The 23,451-nt window shown below is 47.8% G+C and overlaps 1 protein-coding gene across 5 annotated transcripts in view; it reads left to right on the forward strand.

Moving 5' to 3' along the window:
• Positions 1-228: 228 nt before the first annotated feature.
• CNR2 (cannabinoid receptor 2) overlaps positions 229-23,451 on the forward strand; it is a 27,634-nt gene continuing 4,411 nt past the window's right edge. Inside the window, exons 1-4 of one of the 5 annotated variants that reach the window (XM_077775833.1) lie at positions 229-440; positions 786-1,020; positions 15,084-15,209; positions 16,248-16,463. In XM_077775833.1, the coding sequence (XP_077631959.1) occupies positions 850-1,020; positions 15,084-15,209; positions 16,248-16,463 (513 nt within the window). In that variant the 5' untranslated portion in view covers positions 229-440; positions 786-849. Of the gene's footprint in view, positions 441-785; positions 1,021-15,083; positions 15,210-16,247; positions 16,464-23,451 lie in introns of those variants that run through there. The other 4 variants (XM_077775835.1, XM_077775837.1, XM_077775838.1 and 1 more) reach the window with 4 other exon arrangements.

Below are 23,451 nucleotides of genomic sequence, written 5' to 3' on the forward strand. Positions count from 1 at the left end.
AATGGAATGTCCTTCGAGGTGATCTGTGTAAGGCTGGTGTGTTATCTCCACTTTGCAGATGAAGAAACTGAGGTTTAGGAAGGTTAAGCGAATTGCGCAAGGTCATAACCGCTCTGTTGGATTAGAACCCAAGTCCCTTGACCCCAGGGCCTATACCTCTGCCCTACCCTGGCCAGAGTTCCTTGTGAGAAACACCTCAGCTACAGGCACAAGAATGTTGTGGCAATGGTGACCCAGAAGGGAAGTGGTGACGGGACGGAAGGCCAGGCCTCCCCACGCTCACTCATCTGTGAGAAAGAGCAAAAGCAAGTGAAAGCTGTTCAACTTTCACTTGAACACTGGGTGGGTGTTCAACAGGAGATCTGACCGGGACCCGGGGCCGGGTCCCTCCAGGACTCTGCGACGCCCAGTGGGATCGGGGAGCTCAGCCACAGACCACCGTGAGTAGCTTTCTGTAGCTGTTCGGGGCTTCATCCTCATTGCAGAAAACTGTTGTGTGTGCCATTGGTGGTGGAGTGGTTAGCATAGCTGCCTTCCAGAAAACCCGTGTTCTCACTTTACCCCTTCCCTCCAGGGACGTAAGAAGCTGGGAGGGGGGCCTGCCCGGGGCCAGCAAATTGACGGTATATGAGGATGACTCCTAAGGTTTTTGAGGACCAGTCACAGCAAAGCTCGGGGCTGGTGCGGGCCTCCCCTTTGGATAGGACCAGCAAGGTCAGGACAGGAGATAGTCACCGATGCAGACGGCACCGTCCTACGGGGCCTGACTTATTTAACCCTCACAGCAGCTGTCTGCAGTCAGTGCCGTTATCACTCCCCGGCCCACAGAGGGGATAAGTGACTTACCTAATGTCACATGACCGTTCGGCGAGGCACTGGATTGAACTCAGACTCTCCGCTCCGCAGCCACCCTTTCACCACCAGGGTGTCCTGCCTTACACGGTCAGGCCTAATGAGCAGACCGTGGGGCCCAGAAAGAACCCCAAAAGATCAGCTGGAAGAGGCCTTAGAGGTCAGCTGGTGAGTACAGGGCCCCTCCGCTTGATAGGGGGGAGGCTGAGGCTCAGGGAGCACAGCTCGCCTGTCTGGGGCAGCTGGGTGGTGTTAGAGCCCCTCTAGCCCCAGAAGGCTAAGCGGTTCCACTTAGCAGGACGGTCGTGTTTGCGAGTGTGCCCCGGGCCAGCACCCAGGTGGAGTTCAGTGCTGGTAACTCCATGGCCTCAGGAAACTCAGCCCCCTTCGTTCTCATTCAACTCCCTCTTCTGAGGACATTGGGCGGGAGACCAGCACGCGGGGGCCTGTGGTGGCGGCTGGCGGGCTGATGCTGGCGCCAGGTGGGTACCCGGGCTCAGCAAATGACTGCAGCGGAGACTCTGATCCTCACACTACGAGCTTCTGCTGTGGAGCAGAGATAAGGGCCTTGAGGCTCAGGCTGTTTTTCCCTTGAACGGGTGGGGCATGCCCTTTACCTTTGGGAAGGTTGAGACCAGGTGGTTAACGCGGGCAAAATGGCAGCAAGGCCCAGCCGCGCAGTGTATCTCTTCTGTTCCCTCCTCATCTTGGTGCACCTATCAATCCTGCGTACCCTGTGCTCTCAGATATGCACAGAATGTTCTTTTATTCATTCTTATGAAAGCACGTTCAGTAGGACTCCGAGCTCTCACCCTACTGGGCTGACCAGAAATTGAGTCTTGGTGTGTAATGAGCGTTCCTCGCCTTCCAGCATCACGCATGGCGTCCTAGGGACTCAGAGCAGAGAACGAGGGAGGCGGCCTGGCCTTCGTGCCACCCTGGTCTTTCCTGTCATAGATGCCATTGTCCAAAGGGGTTTGATCCCCTGAAGTCCAGCCCTGTCCACTTCCCTGGCAGGCCTGGAGTCTAGATTCTTTGCCAAGATTTGAAAGCACTGTGCCTTGGGTTCAACTTCAGGGTGAGCCACCCGGGAACATCCCCCCCGAGTGCCCCCCCACCCATTTCCCCAAGGCAGCAGAGCCTAGGATGTCAACACTCAAGGGGCCCGTGACCTCTGGTCCCTTTATACTCCGGGGTCATCTCTCCTGTGTCCTTGGCTTTGAATCACAGATGTAGGCTCTTCTCCCCACCTACCTGGGAACCCCACTTAACCTCACAGAATTCAGGTTCTCACAAAGGACAGGAAGAAGGGCTGTCTTCAGACAGCTTCTGCTTTCGACCTCCTCCCCTGCAAAAAGTCCCTGAGCCTGGAGACACCAAGGCTGCTTTTTGAAGGGAGACAGGCAGCCGTACCTTACAGAGAAGGAAAATCAAGGCCCTTAGGTAATGGTGACTCATTCAAGGTCGACCAGCCAAGGAAGAGTGCGGCCAGTGTCAAGTCCAGCACGCTAGGCTCCACCTGTGCTAGCAGTCACTGAATCCTGTGGAAGACACAAGTGTCCCTCACCAATGAGTCAGGTGGTCTTGGGTGAGTCACATCACCTTTCTAACCTACAGTTTCTCCAACTCGAAAAATGAAGCAAAACATTGCCAACCTGCCACAAAGGGAAGTTCATTTTCTTAAGTTAATATTTAGCAAGAGTTCACTATGTCCTAGACTCCGCTAGCCGGGCCACCTCACCTGGCCCAGTGCTCACAACAGCCTGTGAGGGAGAGGCCTGCTGTCACCCCCCACATCTGCGAGGTGAGAAACTGAAGCTCACACGGAACTAAGACCTTGCCCACGGTCACACAGCTGGCAATCCGTGGGAAAGCCGGGACTCAAACCTGTATCTGTTTGAATCTAGAAAACCTGGATCTGTCTGAATCTAGAAAGCCCGGATCTGTCTGAATCTAGAAAGCCCAGATCTGTCTGAATCTAGAAAGCCCGGATCTGTCTGAATCTAGAAAGCCTGGATCTGTCTGAATCTAGAAAACCTGGATCTGTCTGAATCTAGAAAGCCCGGCTATGTCTGAATCTAGAACTGGCTACACCGTAGTCAGAAGCAAACAGAACGGGTGTGGAGAGCGCCTTGCAAATGCTAAGGTGCAATGCAGGCTTGAGGAACCGTGAGCCCTCTTCCAGCTGAGCACGGAAAAGAAAATTGAAGACGATAATTCCTTCTTCCCTCCATCTCCTGGGCAGAGATAGGGTCCACAGAGCATGGGGTGTATCCTGCCCCACCCCCATCCAGGGAACACCCCAAATGCCCAGGAAAGAAAATGGCAGAAAAGGGCAGATCATCAATAGGGTAGGTCAGAAGGGGAGAAGTCCCCAGTGTCATTAAAGCCAAGCTCAGGAAGGAAGGCTGCTGGGGTCTCACCCAATTCACAAGAATGTTGGGGAGACCCTCGGACAGAAATGGGTTGGGCCGAGCGTCCTGTGGGCTTTGCTGCTTCCCTCTACCTCGCCCCACCTGCTCCTACCCCTCCAGAGGAGGCCCCCAGTCTTCTGCTCACACAGTGAGTCAGAGGCAGCCCTTCCCATTGCAGCTACCGGCCCCGCCGCCGCCCTCCTCTCCCTGGGGGACTGGGGCCGCCCCAAAGTTCCTCCGAGAACCACAGCTGCGTTCACGGTGTTGCCTCTGCTAGACAGCAAATCATCCTCTGTGTGTCTTCGTGGATCTGTCTGGGTCCTGGGGAATCTGACGGAGCTGAGGGCAGGGGATGGGAGGCTGCTGAGAACTGGGAGGGGGTGCAGGGTGTCTCACAAACCTTCTCCAAGACTTCACGTGAGTCCGATCTTCATAACACCCACTTGGCAGATGAGGTCACTGAGGCTCAGTCACAGCCGGTAAATGGCAGAGACCAGAGTCAGGCTCAGGTCTGTATTTCTACTTTCTACCAGCTTTTCCCAACAAGGAGGAAGGGGTTCCAGAAGGTTCACACACTAGAGGTTCATAGTGCTTGTTTTCCATTTTTTAAAAAATTAGTGAATTATTATTTTTCTCTTTAAAATATTTTTTTTCTCAGTGTGAGAGCTTCTTAGGATAAAAAAAAAACAAAAGCAGAAGTTAGTAGTGATCAGATGAATGGTGATCTAATGAATTCCCACCCAGGATGTTTCATATTTGGCGACTAGAGTGGCTTTGGCTGATATATATGGCTTTACACTCGTCTTATTCTTAATTGTTTATTATTTAATTTATACCCTTCTTGAACCAATGATTAAGGACAGGATGCAAAAGGAACTCTGATGTCAAAAACACAAGAAAATGAGAAGGAAGATGATACCTCCTCTGAAAATTTGCTCAAGATTCATAAGTTGTGTTTATCTGATCAAGTTTCTTACAAAGCACTTCAGGGAAATTCTTATGCTTCCCAGCATTTCAAAGATTGTTAAAAAGAGAAAATAATATGTGTTCTTTCTTCTCCTGTGTTGGGCATAAAGGTGATCCACACCTGCAGGGCAAATGCAGAGAGAGGCTTGCAAATAGGGACCTGAGATTACTTTCTCTTGACAAACATAAGATTCTTTTTAAAAAGGTACAAATTTGGGGTGCCTGGTGGCTAGGTGGGTAAGTGTCTGACTTCAGCTCAGGTCATGATCTCATGGCTGTGGGTTCGAGTTCTGTGTCAGGCTCTGTACTGACAGCTCTGAGCCTAGAGCCTGCTTGGGATTCTGTGTCTCCCTCTCTGTCTGCCCCTCCCCCACTTACACTCTGTCTCTGTCTCTCTTTCTCTCAAAAATAAACATTAAGAAAATAATAAAATTAAAAAATAATAAAATAAAATAAAGCCATGAGGAATTTTAAAAATTATTTTTAAAGTACAAACTGGCTTTTTAAGCATTAAATGCAAGAATTCAACCCCTCGGGGTGCCTGGGTGACCCAGTCGGTTAAGCGTCCAACTTCGGCTCAGGTCATGATTCACAGTTCGTGGGTTTGAGCCCCGCGTCGGGGCTCTGTGCTAACAGCTCAGAGCCTGGAACCTGCTTTGGATTCTGTGTCTGCCTCTCTGTCTTACCCTCCCCCACTCACTCTCAATCTCTGTCTCTCAAAAATAAATAAACATTAAAAAAATATTTTTAATAAAAAAGAATTCAACCCCTCAGGTCATGCAACTGATTCCCAGCCTCTCATTACATGTCAGCCTATTGTAATGTCTATTTGGTCCCAACGTAGCATCGCTACAAAATGTGTTCACCAACCAGGTATTTTGTTCTGTTATGACTGTAAAGTAGATCAAGCCACTTGGAAAGAGGGGAGAAGTCAAAAGTTAATCTTCACACATCATGCATATAATTTAAATGGTTTAAAATAAATCTTAGGAAAAATTCTGAAATGATACACATATTGAAAAGAGTACATTTAACTTAAAATCACTTCCTTTTTCACGAGCCATACAAAATTACAAAATGGCTCAAATAATTCCTATTGGGGTTTCTAACGTTACATATTACTGGGAAGCAGTTCCAAAGTCAGAAGAGGTTGGAGATATTCTAGTCTGACCCCCTCACTCTATTTTATTTTACTTTTTCTTTTTAAAAAAAAAAGGTTTTTTTAAATATTTTATTTATTTCTGAGAGAGAGAGAGAGAGAGAGAGAGGCAGCATGAACAGGGGAGGGTCAGAGAGAGAGGGAGACACAGAATCTGAAGCAGGCTCCAGGCTCTGAGCTGGCTGTCAGCACAGAGCCCGATGCGGGGCTCGAACCCACGAACCGTGAGATCATGACCTGAACCGAAGTCAAGATGCTTAACCAACTGAGCCACCCAGGTGACCCTTATTTTACTTTTTTCAGCTTTGGGCACGACCCTTAGATAATCTAACACACAGACAATAAAGAGCGTGGCTAACATTAATTGAAGGGAGATTAAGTGCCAGCCAGGTACTGAGCTACGTACGCCTCTGCTACATGCTACCTGCCTCATATACTCCTCACAACAGCCCTGAGTACTTCCATTATCCCCGTTTTACAGATGAGGACACTGAGGCTCAGGGAGGTGAGGCAATTTGAAAAGAGACAACAGATCTAATAAGAGGCAGAATCAGAACTCACAACCGTGACTTGGGGCTGCCTCTTAAAACCTCCGTCTGTAGGGGCACCTGGGTGACTCAGTCGGTGAAGCTTCTGACTCTCGATTCGGCTCAGGTCATGAGCTCAAGGTTTGTGAGATCGAGCCCCGTGTTGAGTTCTGTGCTGACAGTACAGAGCTTGCTTGTGTATTTCCTTCTTATTCTCAGTTGGTCCTTAACTGTCTGCCACTTCTCTCTGCAGAATCAGGAGAGGGAAATCCAGGTTTCCTTGCAAGTTAGTTACCGAGGGAATCAGTATGCTGGGTCTGATCCCAAATCCCAGGCCAGAAATGGTGACATGTTTCCTCCCCACTGTCCCAGGGCCCAAAGCAAACAGATCCACCAAATGCACATCCATTTGCTCCATCAGAAAGCAGTGGGCAAAGCGTGTGTGAGGGTCCCCTCCCCAGATGTCCGGCTCATCTCTGGCTTCTCTTCAGCCTGCGCCAGCTGTCCTGTGACCCCCTTGTCACTGTCACCACAGATGTCAGTGGCCCAAAGCCCTGTGAATCAGCCCCTTTGCTGGTGCCAGTTTCCTCAATTACGAAATGGGGATGCTACCAGTCCCCTCGCTGGCTTGTCATGCAGAATATATGAACTAATATGTAAAGGGCACAGAATGGTGTCATAATAAGCGCTCATTCAGTGTTACTTTCCATTATTGTCATGATCACCACTGTGTTTCAAGAGCTGAGCTCTGTCGCCCCACCACACCCGCCTCAGTTTGAAGAACTGGTCTGAATTGCAATCCCCCACGGCGCAACTAGAAACAACCAGAATCAAGATTGGTTAGGGCAGGGGCCACACCCTTTGGGATCTGAGCAAGCCAGGAAGTAGAGGGGCCTGGGGGAAGCTGCAGGTGATTGGGAATGTCCACCACTCTGTTTAACCCTTGCCTACTCTCTGCTGGATGGAGAAGCCACCATGAAAAGTCCCCATTATCACACCTTTGTATCCCCTGGTTATAAGGCCTTGTTTGCCGTACAGAGAGCACTTCATGGTCAGAAGGGGTGACCAGCTGCTACACACACACACACACACACACACACACACACACATGCACGCAATTGCCAATGACCAATGACCAAGCTTTCACCTCAGGGTCAGGGAGATCCATGCCCTGTTACCAATCATGTAGACTTTTTTTTTCCTAAGTTCATGAATATTTTTATTCTTTTTTTTTTTTACAAGTAGTTTATTGTCAAATTAGTTTCCACATAACACCCAGTGCTCATCCCCACAAGTGTCCTCCTCCATGCCCATCCCCCCTCCCCCCCACATCCATCAGTCCTCAGTTTTTGTCAGCATTCAAGAGTCTCTCATGGTTTGCCTCTCTCCCTTTCCCCCACCATTTCCGCCCTTCTTCTCCCCCTTGTTCCTCCGTCAAGTTCCTCCTAATCCTCCTATACGTGCAAACATATGATATTTGTCCTTCTCTGCCTGACTTATTTCACTCAGCATAACACCCTCAAGGTCCATCCATGTTGCTACACATGGCCAGATTTCATTCTTCCTCATTGCCATGTAGTATTCCATCGCATAGATAAACCACATCTTCTTGATCCATTCGTCTGTTGATGGACACTTAGGCTCTTTCCATGTTTTAGCTATTGTGGAGAGTGCTGCTGTGAACATTGGGGTACACGTGCTCCTATGCATCAGCATTTCTGTATCCCTTGGGTAAATTCCTAGCAGTGCTATTGCTGGGTCATAGGGGAGTTCTATTGTTAGTTTCCTGAGGAACCTCCACACTGTTTTCCAGAGGGGCTGTACCAGTTTACATTCCCACCAACAGTGTAGGAGGGTGCCCGTTTCTCCACATCCTCGCCAGCATCTCGAGTTCTCTGATTTGCTCATTTTAGCCACTCTGACTGGCGTGAGGTGGTATCTCAGTGTGGTTTTGATTTGTATTTCCCTGATGAGGAGGGATGCTGAGCAACCATGTAGACTTTTAACGTGACTGAGTTTCCAAAATTTTCTGCAGTAGGTTTTCTTTGAAAGAGAGGTATAGGCCTTTCAATCCCTGTTATAGAGTGAAGGTAAAGGGGAGAGAATCAGAGTAACATGCCCTGAGTCACAGGGGAGCTCCCTGTTAGGGCAAAACTGGGACACCTGTCATCAGACACCCCATCCTGAGACCCTGAACCCTGCTATCTGGTAAAGCAGGGAACAGGGGACCTTATGCTACTCCCAGAACTTCAAGACGCCCCCCCCCGCCCCCCGCCCAAAAAGGACAGAGGTCCTCAGGAGAAAGCTGCAGGGACAGCTGAGCAACCAGGAGCTGAAGGTCTGATGATTTCGGGCCCAAGCCCTCCTTCGATTACTGTGCGGATTAACTGTGTTCACACGCAGAGCCATGCCTGGCGCACCGCAACCCGTTGTTGTTTAGGCACAGCCCCCACCACCCCACCCTCTCCTGCACAGTCCAGCAGGCCGGGTGAGTCTCTGAATGGCTCCTCCTAAGCCCTCTTGTCACAGATCTTTTGAGAATCGCTTCTGAAATGTCAAGCCCGGCATGTTCTTCCTGCTGATAACATTCCACCAGCCCTCTTCCCCCATACCTTTGTTTAATGTTTTTATTTATGAGAGAGAGAGAGAGAGAGAGAATGTGAGTGGAGGAGGGGCAGAGAGAGAGGGAGACACAGGCTCCAGGCTCTGAGCTGTCAGCACAGAGCCAGATGCAGGGGTCCAACCCACAGGCTGCGAGATCATGACCCGAGCCGAAGTCGGACACCCAACCACTGAGCCAACTATAAATAGATCAGTTGTGTCACCTTTGAAAATCTTGAAGAAGGTCACCCTCCTTGAGGATTTTCATGAGCATCAAAGAGAAGTCCTTCAGCCGATTCATTCGGAAACAATTACTTGAGCAGCTACTGTATGCCAGGCAGTGTGTCGGGCCCGTGAGACATGGCAGTGAACAAAACAGATGATGAGCACCTGCTCTCTGAGAGCCGAGGTGCTACCGTCCCAGCAGCTAAGGGTGGTGCTGGAGGCCAAGGTTGGAGCCAACAGTCCAAAGAGGAAAGGATGAAAAGGAAAGGGAAGAGATTGTTGCCCCAAGTGCATCCCTCCCACGGGCGGGGTCTGCCACCAGCATAGCCACCCAGGCCTCGGTTCTGACTCTGCCACCTGCAAGTCGTGCGACCTTGGGCAAATCCATCCATATGGGCCCCAGCAGATGGATTTTTTCCCCCTCATCTTAAAATAGGGAAAATAATGGGGCGCCTGGGTGGCTTAGTTGGTTAAGCGTCCGACTTTCGCTTAGGTCATGATCTCACGGTTCGTGAGTTCGAGCCCTGCATTGGGCTCTGTGCTGACTGCCAGCTCAGAGCCTGGAGCCTATTTCAGAGCCTGTGTCTCCCTCTCTCTCTGACCCTCCCCTGCTCACGCTGTCTCTCTCTCTCTCTGTCTCTCTCTCCTAGAAATAAATAAAAATATTCAAAAAAAAATAGGGAAAATAAGGACGCCTGGGTGGCTCAGTCAGTTAAGCGTCCGACTTTTGCTCAGGTCATGATCTCACGGTTCGTGGGTTCGAGCCCCGCGTCGGGCTCTCTGCTGACCGCCAGCTCAGAGCCTGGAGCCTATTTCAGAGTCTGTGTCTCTCTCTCTCTCTGACCCTCCCCTACTCGCGCTGTCTCTCTCTCTCTCTCTCACTCAGAAATAAGTAAAACCTAAAAAAAAAAAAAACAACTGGGAAAATAAGACAATCCACCCCCAAGTGCTGTTTGCAGGATAAAGGAACAATGCAGGTAAAAAGCCTCTTGGAAAGCCTGCCACAAAGGAAGTAGTAAAGGATGGTGACAAATTCGTTTTCGTCACCTACTTTAACCATGATGACATATGACAATAGGCTGAGTGCAGAAGCAGAGATGAGAATCTGGCTGCCAGACAATTAAGAGATTTCCCTTCCCCCAAAACTATTTTCATTAAAAATAGGCTATTTCTAGGGGCATCTGGGTGGCTCCGTCAGTTGAGCGTCTGACTTCCGGCTGAGGTCACGATCTCTCGGTTTGTGTGCTCGAGCCCCACATGTGGCTCGCTGTTGTCAGCCTGCAGCGCAGAGCCCGCTTCAGAGCCTGCTTCAGATCCTCTGTCCCCCTCTCTCTGCCCCTCCCCTGCTTATGCTCTCCCCCCAAATAAATAAATGTTTTTTAAAAATAGGTTATTTCTATTAACATGTAGTAAGTTTATTAAACATTTTTTAAGTTGTCAGTTTTATTTTCTAGTACAGTAGACAGTGAAAGATGTGACCTACATCCATGAAGGCCCTCTAGGGTCTGGTGATTTTTTTAAGATGGGGAAGGGGTGCAGAGAGCACAGAGTTTGAGAACCGCTGCTCCAGGCTTTCCTGAGCTGACTTTGTCATGCCAGCTCTTCAGCGGGCTAACACCCCCATCTCCTCCCCGTGTGGTTAATTGCACAACTTCAAGTTGGAAGGAAGGACCCTTTGAAATGTCATCAAAAACCCCTTCCTGGTACAGATGGACCCGCTGAGAAGAGGACCGTTTTTGCGCAGCCGTCATTTCCTCCCCAGGCTGGAACCAGAGTCCTGCCCCCTTGGCCCAGGGCTCCTGTCCCAGTCACAGGCCGGCAGGGGCCGACTGCTTTCGCCCAGCCTAGTTAAGAATCCATAAGGCTCCTGGCACATCCTCCGCTTCCGGTTCACTCAACTCCAAACATCCTGAATGGACACAGGATCTTGTCCCTCTGCTCCCCTAACACTGTCCCACTCTCCATCCTGCCTCTCAACCGCTCTGTTCTCCTTGACCCCCCTCCACCAGCCCAAGGGCATGACAGAAACGATGTCACTCGGTGTCAATTAGCAAAGACCTTGGGGAAGTGAGGAGAAAACTGTAATATGTACACATATTATATATATAGTCTCTACACTATATTATATATATATATATATATCCATGGAGGGCTTACTGTGGGCCAGGCACTGTATTAAGCATGATGCTATCTCAATGAATTCCCGTGCTTCACCACCGACGATGAAGCATGTACTATTTGTTATTTCCATTTTATGGATGAGGAAATACAGGAAAATAAGTGAATGAAGTGAACTTTTTAAATGTTTATTTATTTAAAAAAAAATTTAAGGTGTTAGTTATTTCTGAGAAAGACAGAGCACAAGCAGGGGAGATGCAGGGAGAAACTGAGACACAGAATCAGAAGCAGGCGCCAGGCTCACAGAGCCTGATGTGGGGCTCAAACTCACGAACTGCAAGATCATGACCTGAGCTGAAGTCAGATTCAACCCACTGAGCCACCCGGGCGCCCAGAAGTTACGTTATCTGAGGGCACAAAGCTAACACTCGGCTGTGCCAGGACTGGAAGTTAGGTCTGTCTGACTCCAAAGCCCAAAAGCGTGACTGGCAAATGCTTGGGGGTGAGGAGATGGGACTCCATCGAGTTGGTGGGATAAGACTAAATTCTGGATCAGCTAGTGTAAGCAAAGGAAGCCTTACTGAGTGAAATTGGTCAGATGAGGAAAAACCAGAAAGAGAAATGTTGCAATTTGCCCCTGGGGCTACAGAACAAAGATTGCCTGTGGCTGTTGTCAGGGCCCCTCACCCCAGGGCAAGGTCATGCATTGGCTCTCATCCCTTTACCAACCTGACTTTGTCATAGCACAGGGGCTCAAGTCTGAGCTTTGCCTGTCCCTTGCTGTGAATTTCAGGTAAGTGACTTGCCCTCTCTGAACTCGTTTGCTCAAGAAATGCTACCTGCTTCAGATAACATCGTGAGCCCTCCCCACTGTGCAAACTGTCAGATGTGATATGGATGTGGGCATTATCAGCCGATTCTCTGAAAGGGAAGTTGCTGGAGTATAACGTAGTTGAAACAAGGAAGAAGATATCTGAAAAGACTCAACAACACTGTCCTGCGGGAAAATTTCAGATCAGTCAGTTACCAAGAATTAAAGAATGTAAAGAATGTAAAACAACAGGATGGGACCCTGGGTCTTCAGAGGAATGAGCCAGAGCACGGGTTCCCAGTGCCCCCAGCAAGTTTCTTACATCCCTGGACCCCACTTTCCTCATCGGGAAAAAATGGAAAATAATTACAGCAGCCTTGCAGGGTTGTTTGGAAGTCTAAATGCGATCATGTGTGGAGTGCGCTCATACATCGCCCAGCCCTCATCCTCATTATCCTTCGGTCTTTTCAGAGGGCAACCCTGGGGACCGGGAGAGAAAGTGACGTCTCCATAGCGCCACTGGTGCCAGAGCCAGGCTCGAACCCTGAGCATCCGAGTCCCAACTTGAGAGCGTTTTGTTTCCAGCACATTCCACAGTCCTCTCAGGCCCCCACGCTACTGCTTGTTTTAAATCATTATTTACTCTGCACATCAGGTAGTAATAGTTTCCCCAGTCACGGAAGAAGAAACAGAGGCTCAGAGAGTTTGAGCAATTTGCCCTCAGGTCACACAGCCCACTATGGCAGAGCTGGGATTTGAAGCCGGCCAGGGTGTTTCATTCTGAAGCTTTGGCCCTTTAACCTTGGCTATAGTGGAAAGAGGCCTCAGATGCCGCCATTTAGCTTAATTCCTCCCACAAGGGAGGCTGGAGACGATACAGACCGATGAGGAAGGAAGGTCCAGGGAGAACGAGTATCCAGACAGCAGGTGATGAACCCAGAGACCCCTGGCTGGGAGCGATGAACAGGGAATGGACAGTAGACGGGACGGAAACTTCCAGCCCCACGGGGCAGACTCATGGGAGTGAGTTTCTTTGCCAACCACTCGATGTTTGAGAAAGGCCTTAATGATGATCCTTTGCACCAATTCTGTAAATCACAAATCCTTCTCTTAAAGAACTGGAGGTGACCTCTATTATGAATTAGGGCAGTGGGAATAAAAGCAAAGCATTAGAAACCACTAAAAGAAAGGAGAAATGAATCGGGAACCGACCTTGAATGAACCAGGACTTCAGGTTTGCATTGTACTTAGCTCTGAACTTCCTGGCAGCAGTGGGAAAAGAAAATACAAAGTCTCTCTGAAGAAGCCTGCTTTTTTTCCCAGTAGGATATTTGTTCATTCATTCATTCAACACGTTGATTTCAAAATATTTAAATGCCTACTTTATGCCAAGCCCTGTGCTCAGGTGCTGGAAATTCCCAGGAAAATGTATTAAAGAAGTCAGTTTAGGGCACCTGGGTGGCTCAGTCGGTTAAGAGTCCAACCTTGGCTCAGATCATGATCTCATGGTTTGTGGGTTCAAGCCCCGCATCAGGCTCTGTGCTGACAGCTCAGAGCCTGGAGCCTGCTTCAGTTTCTGTCTCACTCTTTCTCTCTGCTCCTCCCTTGCTCATGCTCGCTCTCACTCTCAAAAATTTTTTTTAAAAATTTTTTTGATTAAAGAAAATAAAAGAAACTGGCCTGGGCAGCCCTTTGCATCTCTCCCCTAGGACAATTTCCATACTGTACCTCATATCCATAAGCTTCTCCTGGAACTTATGTCACCAGAGAGATTTCATTTTAATTTTTTTAAATGTTTATTTATTTTTGAGAGAGAGAGAGAGAGAGAGAGCGCGCGCGCGCGTGCATGAATGGGGGAAGGGCAGAGAGAAAGGAGACACAGAATCTGAAACAGCCTCCAGGCTCTGAGCTAGCTGTCAGCACAGAGCCCGATGCGGGGCCCAAACTCACGAGCCGTGAGATCATGACCTGAGCTGAGGTCGAATGCTTAACTGACTGAGCCACCCAGGCTCCCATATCACTGAGGAGGCTTTAAGTTCCTTCCCCCACAAGCTGTCCCACCTCCTCCGGGATGACCACTGTAGTGGTCTATTCACAAGGTCAAAAAGAGCCTGGACAGTTGCCAACCTCTTAGTTCACTTTCTGCCTTAGACCAGCTGTTTGTGGTTCCTGCCCTTCTCTAGAAGGCTGGTTCCCTGGGTAAGGAGCACTATGGTGAGAAGCTCCCGGTGAGGTTCGTGATGAGGGGGAACTGAGGGCCGAGGGACACTGTCCATCATGGCTTGGGAACAGGGAGAGGGTGTGACTCCGGGCCATCAAATTGTCCTGCTTACCTGGGCTGAGTTGCACCTCCATGAGGGCTGCTTAGGTCAGCTCAGAACCCCTCATTACTTCGGTTCCGTGTGAGGGGAACTAGAATACAAAGATGTCTTCCCTCCCTCTCCCAGATTCGACTCTCAGAACTAGAAGCTCACATCCACATCCAGGAAGCGAGAGGAGACAAGCATTACTGACACAAATAAGAGAAGGTAGACAGTGACCCGTACAGGAAGACTCAGTGAGTTTCAACAACCTGGAGGGGTTATGGGAAACCAGAGAATGCTTCCTGGAGAAGGTGGCCTTGATATAGGACCTGGAAAAAAAATAGACAAGATTTGGGCAAAGGACAATAGCCTACAGCCCCAAACCCGGGAGAACTTCCTTGCAACTTGCAGCCAAGTGCTATCAAGCACAGAAGGGAAGTAAGAGAAGAAATGTGGAAGGAAGGCCCCCACGACTCCCTTCCTACAGCTGGACAGGCACCAAGAGCCCAGCCTGCCAGGAAGCAGGCCGAGAAGGTCATGCGGGTCCAATAGTTTTTAAAAATGTGATGGTTTGGCCTTCATGGTGGTAAAGTGTCAGCTAAGAATGAGCAGAGATCTTTCTATTTGCATCAGCTCTCAGATGAAGGTCAGAAAACCTCAAGCACAGAATACTGTAAGAATCCAAGAAACTAACTCAACTGAGTCCTTTCCTGCCTTTTATTGGACATGTGCTGTAAGTCAGGAACACTGCCATGAATTTAGGAAACATTGGTAACGTAATCTGTTCAACAATGCGGTGGTGCTTGTCACCGGTTTACAGATGAATGAAACATAGGTGAGGTAACTCACCCCGTGTCACACAGCCCATGAAGTAGAGAGCTGGATTCGAACCCGGGGAGGTCTGGGATTCAACATGGTGAACTTGCTGGAGGAGACCTAAGAAATCACCCAGTCTACCCCCCTGCTTGAAAGAAAGACCCAGAAAGGAGAAGGGAGCTGCCCAATGACGATCAGTGGCTGAACAGGGACTAGAACCCAGGCCTCCACGCTCCCAGTCAGAGAGAAAAGTGACCGCTCTTGACCTTCAATCTCAGTTTTTCACTGCAGGTGTCGTATCCACAATCAAAGGGCCATGATCCTTGTCCCTGGCACCCTCGGGCTTTAAACACAGCTGGAGCGTGGGGGCAGCTGTCACCATGGCGCTCATTCTTTCACTTCACACTTTCAGTTCAGGTAGGAAACCCCCCCAGGGGCACCCCCGCGCCCCCACGTCCCCCCACCTGAAGGTTCCCTTCCCGGACACAGAGCACGAGGGCTCCAAGTTGTAGGCCCTGCCACCCTCCACAGCACGGACCTGCTGTCTGAGAGTGTCGGGTAGTTTGGGGGCTTTGACATTTTTCTTAGGTGGAGATGGCACTTGGTTGTTGTTTTTTAAGAGAGAGAGCAAGGTGGGGAGAGGGGCAGAAGGAGAGGGAGAGACAGAGAGAATCTCAAGCAGGCTCCACGCTCAGCGCAGAGCCCAGTGTGGGGCTCCATCCCATGACCCTGGAATCATGACCTGTGTCAGATGCTCAACCAATAGAGCCAAGCCAGGCACCCCTGGTTGGTCTTCTTTTAATCTTGCGTTTGTACAGAGTCAGGTCACAAAATGCTTTTGTGTGACTCAGGAAACTCCACTGACACAGTGACAAAAAATACGAACCCTCTCCCCTAACGAAGGTACGGACATAAAGTCTTACACACACTCTGAAAGGATCACTACCCCCACCACAGCTCACTGGGTTAAAAAGCCTGGGTGAAGGTCACCAGCCAATTGGTTTTTCCAAGGGGAATGGGACAGATATTGTCGCTGCCGTTGCATAAATGAGAAAAGGGGAGGGGGGCCCCTGGGAGGCTCAGGCAGCCAAGCGTCCGACTCTTGATTTCAGCTCAGGTCATGATCTCACGGGTTCGTGGGTTCGAGTTCTGCACTGACAGCACAGAGGCTGCTTGGGATTCTCTCTCTCGCTCTCTCTCTGCCCCTTCCCCTGCTCTCTCTCAAAATAAATAAGTAAGCCTTAAAAAAAAAAAAATAAGTAACTGAGCAAAGGGGCTCAGAAAAGTCGAAGGGACTTGCCCAGAGTCACATGACAAGCCACGGCGGTACCTCGGCCGCACAGCCTGCACCGGTCTCTCCCTGCACTGGGCGCTCCGACGAGTCCTTGCCCTGGACGAAGGCCCGTCTCAGAGCCAGATGCTCTGACTCCAGAAGGTATTTCTATCTGCCCACAGGGAAACCAGACAGGAGGCCGGGTTTCCTGTTGCTCTGTGCATCCTGTTGCTGTCAGATGTCATTTTGTTAGGCCCTCCATCCAAAGGCCTGCATTTCCTGCCCTTGCCGGATTCGGACAACACCACCGGTCAGTGGCCACACCAGACCTGGGGGAAGCACAGAATGCCAGCAGCCACCTCTCCGGCGTCCCTCTTCTAGGCTGGCCTCTGCATGGGGTAAGCCATGCTCTGGTGGGAAGGGGGCTGTTTTCTAAGGGAAATACGGGGTGGAGGGGTGGGGGGTGTTGGCTGGGGCAGCAGGGTGCAGGGAGGAAGCTTCCAGAAGTGACAGGGTGGGGACGTGGGAACCGAGAAAGGCGTGTACTGTCACTCATTCGTGACCAGGGCTGAGAACGCGGCTGGCACCGTTTCCTGTCTGAGCTCAGGTGTGACTTTGGCCACAGTCAGCAAACCTCATCTGTCTCAGGGAAGCACTTCTGTAGGTAGGGCCACCTCTGTGCTTACGGAACATGTCTTATCTTGTGATGTGGGGGGCGTGACATCTAGTTTCGGGTCTGCTGCTGTTTTGTTGGGTGACCTCAGGAGATTACACACACACACACACACACCCCTTGGACTGCTTTCTTAATGGTAAAATGGTGGAGCTGGATTAGATGCAAGGTTTTCGATCTGTTCCTCACATTGCCTTGAAGAGAGGGCACAAGTGATATGAACTCAGATTTTACCTGACTTATGAATAGGATAGGGATGACATCAGTTGTAAAAATTGTTCCACTCTCTTAAAAATTTTAAAACACTGGGGGCTCCTGGGTGGTTCAACCAGATGAGTGTCCGACTTTGGCTCAGGTCATGATCTCACAGTTCGTGAGTTGGAGCCCCAAGATCAAGTCATGATCTCATGGTTTGTGGGTTCGAGCCCCATGTCAGACTCTGTGCTGACAGCTCAGAACCTGGAACTGTTTCAGATTCTGTGTCTCCCTCTCTCTCTGCCCCTCCCCTGTTCGCGCTCTGTCTCTGTCTCTCCTTCTCAAAAATAAATAAACATTAAAAATTTAAAAAAAATTTTTAAACACTAGATTATAATAAGGGCTGCCACTCATCCAGCTTTGTGAGGTGTCAGGATGTTATTCTTTTTTTTACAGTTTATTTATTTTGAGAAAGAGAGAGAGAGACATGGGAAGGGCAGAGAGAGAGGGAAAGAGAGATAATCCCAAGCAGGCTCTGCACCATCAGCACAGAGCCCGATGCAGGGCTCAAACTCATTAACTGTGAGATCATGACCTGAGCAGAAACCAAGAGTCGGACACTCAACTGACTGAACCACCCAGCATATTATTCTTAAGAATCTCATGGAGTCTGTGAATTATATCCATTTGAAGATGGTCAGCAACAGCAGCAGCACTTTCAGCAGGTATATTAATTTACCAAAATCCTCACAAAACCCATTTTACAGATGAGAAATGGGAAAAATGAGGCATTCATAGCTTGAACAAGGCCACTCTGCTGGAATTTGATCCTACAGGTTGTGCTCCCCTCCCCCTCACACTCTTACTTGGGGTTCACTCCACTTGAGGCAGCCCCTTTCTGTCCAAATGGTGTTCATTCATCAGGGAGTTTTTGAGCACCTACTGTGTAGACAGCAGGCATTGGGCAAGGCGCTAAAGACCAGAGGTAATGAAGGCCCAGTTCTCTGCCCTTGCTGACCTGTGGGTCCTTCAAGTGGTTTAACATCTCTGACCCCACTTTATCTATGAAAGAACAAAAATGATAATTTTTATATTATATAGTTGTTATAAAGTAGATGGTGGTTGTGAAAATTACTTTGTAGAATTTAAATCGCATGCAAATGTTGGTTAGTGCAGTTATTCATCCGGTTGGAGAAAAGCCTGGTGCAGAACTAGTTAAAACATCAGCAGAGTAAGGCTGGGAGCTTCCGTGTGATGGGGATCGAGGGAGCCTTCGCTGGGTGAAAGAGGAGTCCAGAAGGAAGGTCAAGGAGGAAGGTGAGCCAGAGAAAGGAAGCCTGGGGAGAAGGTGTGGGCAGAGGGGCAAGAAAGCAGAGCTGTCTGGGAAACAGTGGGGTCTCTGGCTGAGCAGCAGAGCCGGATGGGAGGCCTGTCGTGGCTCCTGAGCTCTGCGCCCTGCCTTGCCAGCCGGCCTGCCTGTGCCAGGGTGGGCTAGCGCTGTCCCACGAAAGCTTCGTGTGGGCCACACCTCGTTTAAAAAATAAGTAAGTAGGGGGGCGCCTGGGTGGCTCAGTCGGTTGAGCGTCCGGCTTCGGCTCAGGTCATGATCTCACGGTTTGTGGGTTCGAGCCTCGCGTCAGGCTCTGTGCTGACAGCTCAGAGCCTGGAGCCTGTCTTCAGATTCTGTATCTCCTTCTCTCTCTGACCCTTCCCTGCTCACACTGTCTCTCTCTCTCTCTCTCTCTCTCAAAAATAAAAGTAAATAAGTGGGTAAATAGGAGCAGGAGAGTTAAATGAACATCCTTGTAGCTGTCTTCTCGGTCACGCTTCTCAGAGTCCCTCGGGAGCATATTCTCGGGAGAGGAACCGGTGCATCCAAGGACAGTGGCACATCGACTTCACCAGGTTTTGCCAAACTGCTCTCCAAAGTGGTGTGCCGGCTTACACCCCCGCACCGCGCTGCAAGTTCTTGTTGGTCTGGGCCTTCTCCAATGCTCAGTATCATCGGGTTTAATTATTTTTAATTAATTTAATTATTTAGAGAGAGAGAGAAAGAGAATGCAAGTGGGGGAAGGGCAGAGAGAGAGAACGAGAGACAGAGAATCCCAAGCAAGCTCCGCACTATCAGTGCAGAGCCAGTTTCGGGGCTCGATCTCACGAACTGGGGTCCTGACCTGAACCACCCAGGCGCCCTTCTCAGTTTAATATTTTACCAATCTGATATGAGTGAAACTTACATTTCTGTGGATGTTATTAAGGTTAAACATCTTTTCAAAGGATCATTGACCAGAAACAACCACAACAACAAAGGATTGATCATTTCTCTTTCATGCCATTATTTTTCTTGTGTGTGGGTTCTCTCCTTTTTTCTTCAGAAGTCTTTCCTGAGGGGGCACCTGGCTGGCTTGGTGGGTTAAGTGTCTGACTTTGGCCCAGGTCACGTTCTCACACTTTGTGAGTTTGCACCCCAGATCAGGTTCTGTGCTGTCAGCATGGAGCCCACTTTGGATCCTCTGTCTGCCTCTTTCTCTGTCCCTTCCCCACTTGTGCTCGCTCTCTCTCAATAATATATAAATAAATAAATAAATAAATTAGAAAAATAAATCTTTCCTGAGGGTTGCCTATTTTACTTTATTTTTTTTTAATGTCTATTTATTTTTTGAGAGAGAGACAGAATACGAGTGGGGAAGGGGCAGAGAGAGAGGGAGACACAGAATCCAAAGCAGGTTCAAGGCTCCAACCTGTCAGCACAGAGCCCAATGTGGGACTCGAACTCACAAACTCACTCAGATTGTGACCTGAGCCAAAGCTGGATGCTTAACCAACTGAGCCACCCAGGTGCCCCGATTTTATTTTATTTTTCAAATATTTATTTATTTTTGATAGAGAGAGAGACAGAGCATGAGCAGGTGAGGGGCAGAGAGAGAGGGAGACACAGAATCTGAAGCAGGCTCCAAGCTCTGAGCTGTCAGCACAGAGCCTGACTGCGGGGCTCGAACCCATGAGCCGTGCAATCATGAGAGCATGACCTGAGGCAAAGTCTGAGCCACCCGTGGGCCCCTGCCTGTTTTATTACCTTTTTAAAAAACTAGCTTTGGTCTTTTCCAGTCTCCATTATTTTCCTATATTATTAATTTCTGCCCTTATGATTTCTGTCTTCTGTCTTCTCTGTATTTATGCTGTTGTTCCTTTTCTAATTTTGTGATGTTTAGCACATTTTTTTCCTTTTCTACTGTGAGCACGTAGGGCTGTAAATTTCTTTTTTGGTGCTGCTCAGGTGCATCCCACGAATTTAATGTTACAATTCTAAGTATTGTCTGATTCCCTTTATGGTTTTTTGACCCAAGAATTATTCAGAAGTATTTTTAAAGCTTCATTCTTATGAAGTTTGTTAGTTTTATATTTTTTTAAGTTCTTGATTTCTTAATAAATTGCACTGTGGTCAGAGAACATGATTTGTATGTTACATATTATTTTAAATTTGTTAAAATTTACTCTTCACCTAAGACTTAGCCAGTTTTGGTAAATGTCAACATTTGCTTGGAAACAGTGTATATTCTTAATTTTGGGGTGCTGAGTTCCATATATGACTATTTTTTAAATTTTATTTTTAAGTAATCTCTACACCCAAAATGGGGCTCAAATTCACAACCCTGAGATCAAGAGTTGCATGCTCCACCAACTGAGCCAGGCAGGCACCCATCCATATTAACTATTTAATCAAGGTTGTTCATTGCATGTTCAAATACTATACATTCTATTAATTAGCATGTTGTCAGCTCACTGTATCAAATTCTGAGAAAGGAATGCTAAAATCAGTCACCATTCAATTTCATTTCACTTCAAGTCCACAAATATTTATTGAGTACCTACTATGTATCAGATACTATTCTAAGACCTTATATCAGTGAACAAAATAGCTCCTTGACCTCATGGAGCTTAAATTCCAGTGAAACAACAGACAATAAACAATAAAACATAATAAATAGGTAAGTTATGTAAGGTAAAGTATATGTTAGAAGCTGTTAAGTGATATGGGAAAAAATAAAACATAGAGCAGAGGGAGGGGGACCAGAAGAGCAAGAGGTTGGAGTGAGTTATGGTATTAAGTAGATTGGTAAGAAAGATGTCATTGAAAAGGTAAAACTTAATCCAAGACTTGAAGAAGGTGAAAGACTAAGTCAACCATATATCTAGGGAAAGTGTGCTCAGGAAGAGGGAATAGCCAGTGCAAAGGCCCTGTGGCAGGAGGTTAGACCCATCAGGCAGTATGGCTAAAGCTGGCTGACTAAGGAAAGTATGATATTAGGGCAATCAGAGAGGTGATAGGGCCAGAACACATAAAGCCCTCTACGCCATTGTAAGTACCTTGGCTCCTACACCAAATGGAATGTGTCCTATACAAGATTTCAGACAATGAGTAGCACCCTCTTGACATATTTTAAAAGGATCACTCTAGCTGCTGGGTTGAAAATAGACTAAAGATGAGTCAGATTAAAAGCAGGTTTGCAAACTATCAAAGCAACCAGGTAAGAGCTGATGCTTGATTTTTAAAATCCTAAAGTAGACCAATGCCTTTAATCACTTCCTGAATAAAGTTTCAACTCTTCCCTTTCTTGGCTTGTGTTACTGTCATTCACACTTTTACTTCCATTTTTTCTTTACATCCTCCAAACTGGTCATTAGCATTATTATTAGTGCTTTATACAAACAGTCGTTTTAATTTACACATACATTTAGCAATTTATTTGCTCACAGTTCCTTCTTGCCTTCCTATTCTTCCCTCTGTGAAAAATTTCTTTCTTGTGATGGCATATCATTTAAATATTCCTTCAGGAAAGGTCTGTTCCTAGATAATTCTACTTATATGTCTTTATTTTGAGTTATGGTTTAGTTACCCCTCCCTCTTGCCTCTTTCTTCTGGCATCTGTTGTTCCTATTGGAAAATCAGCTTTTAAATTTAACTATGATTCATTTGCAGGTATTGTGTCCTTTCCTTCCAATTGCTTTCCATTGTTTCTCTTTGTCTTTGGTGTTCTGAAGTTTTATTATGATATATGTGAATGTGGAATTCGTTTGTTTTTAAAATTCTGCTTGGGGGTGGGGGCCACCTGGGTGGCTCAGTCGGTTAAACATCCAGTTTCAGCTCAGGTCATGATCTCATGGTTTCTGAGTTTGAGCCCCGCATATGGCTCTGTGCTGACAGTGCAGAGCCTGCCTGGGGTTCTCTCTCTCCTTCTCTGTCCCTCCCCCACTTGTATGTGTGCACTCCCCTGCCCCTCAAAATAAATAAATAAACTTTTAAAAATACTTCTAGAATAGGACCGCCTAAGTGGCTCAGTCAGTTAAGCATCTGATTTCAGCTCAGGTCATGATCTCATGGTTCACGAGTTCGAGCCCTATGTCAGGCTCCGTGCTGACAGCTCAGAGCCCGGAGCCTGCTTTGGGTCTGCCCCTCCCCTGTTCATGCTCTGTCTCTCTCTCTCTCAAAAATAAAATAAACATTAAAAATTTTTTTTAAAGATTTATAAAATAAAATAAAATTCTGCTCAGAGTTCACTGTGATTTCTGAATCTGAGGAGAATTCTGGATGATTCTCCACTATCAGCCTCCCTCTGTGGCCTCCCCAATGCCTACCCTTAGTTCCATTTTTCCCTTCTGAAACTCCAATTAGATATATTTTAGGACCTTTCATTCAATCCTTCATGCCTCTTAACCTCTCTTTTATCTGTCCCATTTGTCTCTTTGTGCTGCATTTCAAGAAATCTCTTCAGCTCTCCCTTCATGTTCAATGCTTTCCAACTAATCCGTTCTGTTCTTTAACCTACCTTTAAGGGCTTCTTTTTTCAAAGACTTTATTTTTCAGTTCCAGAAATTCTACTTGATTCTTTTTTATTTATTATTTTTTTTAATGTTTTATTTATTTCTAGGAGAGAGAGAGAGACAGCGTGAGCAGGGGAGGGTCAGAGAGAGAGGGAGTCACAGACTGAAACAGGCTCCAGGCTCTGAGCTGGCAGTCAGCACAGAGCCCGACGCGGGGCTCGAACCCACGAACCGCGAGATCATGACCTAAGCGAAAGTCGGAAAGTCGGACGCTCAACCGACTAAGCCACCCAGGCGTCCCTACTTGATTCTTTTTTAAATCTGCCTAGACAGTCTCCCACTTATGTACTCATGTACTCATGTTTTTGAACCCTTATTGTTTAATTATAGTAAACATATTCCCAAAAATGATACAGAGTCCTGGGGAGTCTCATTCTACCGTCTGACATTTCTGCTAACTCTTGTTCGCGGGTCTTCATGTATTTCGTTATTTTGCATCGTGAGCTCAAATTCCATGTGCTTCTCCAAGAGGGAAACTTGGGTGACTTGGCTAGAAAGCATATCCCGCTAGAGAAATTTTAAGTTTGATTTCTAATCATATCTAATGATGTCCCCTACAATATGTGGGAGCCCTGGTTCAGTTTTTCTCAATATTTAGAACACACTTATACTAAAAAAAAAAAAAAAAAAAAAAT

Source organism: Crocuta crocuta, unplaced genomic scaffold (genome assembly GCF_008692635.1).
Source record: "Crocuta crocuta isolate KB4526 unplaced genomic scaffold, BGI_CrCroc_1.0 scaffold127, whole genome shotgun sequence".
Lineage (NCBI taxonomy): Eukaryota > Metazoa > Chordata > Mammalia > Carnivora > Hyaenidae > Crocuta > Crocuta crocuta.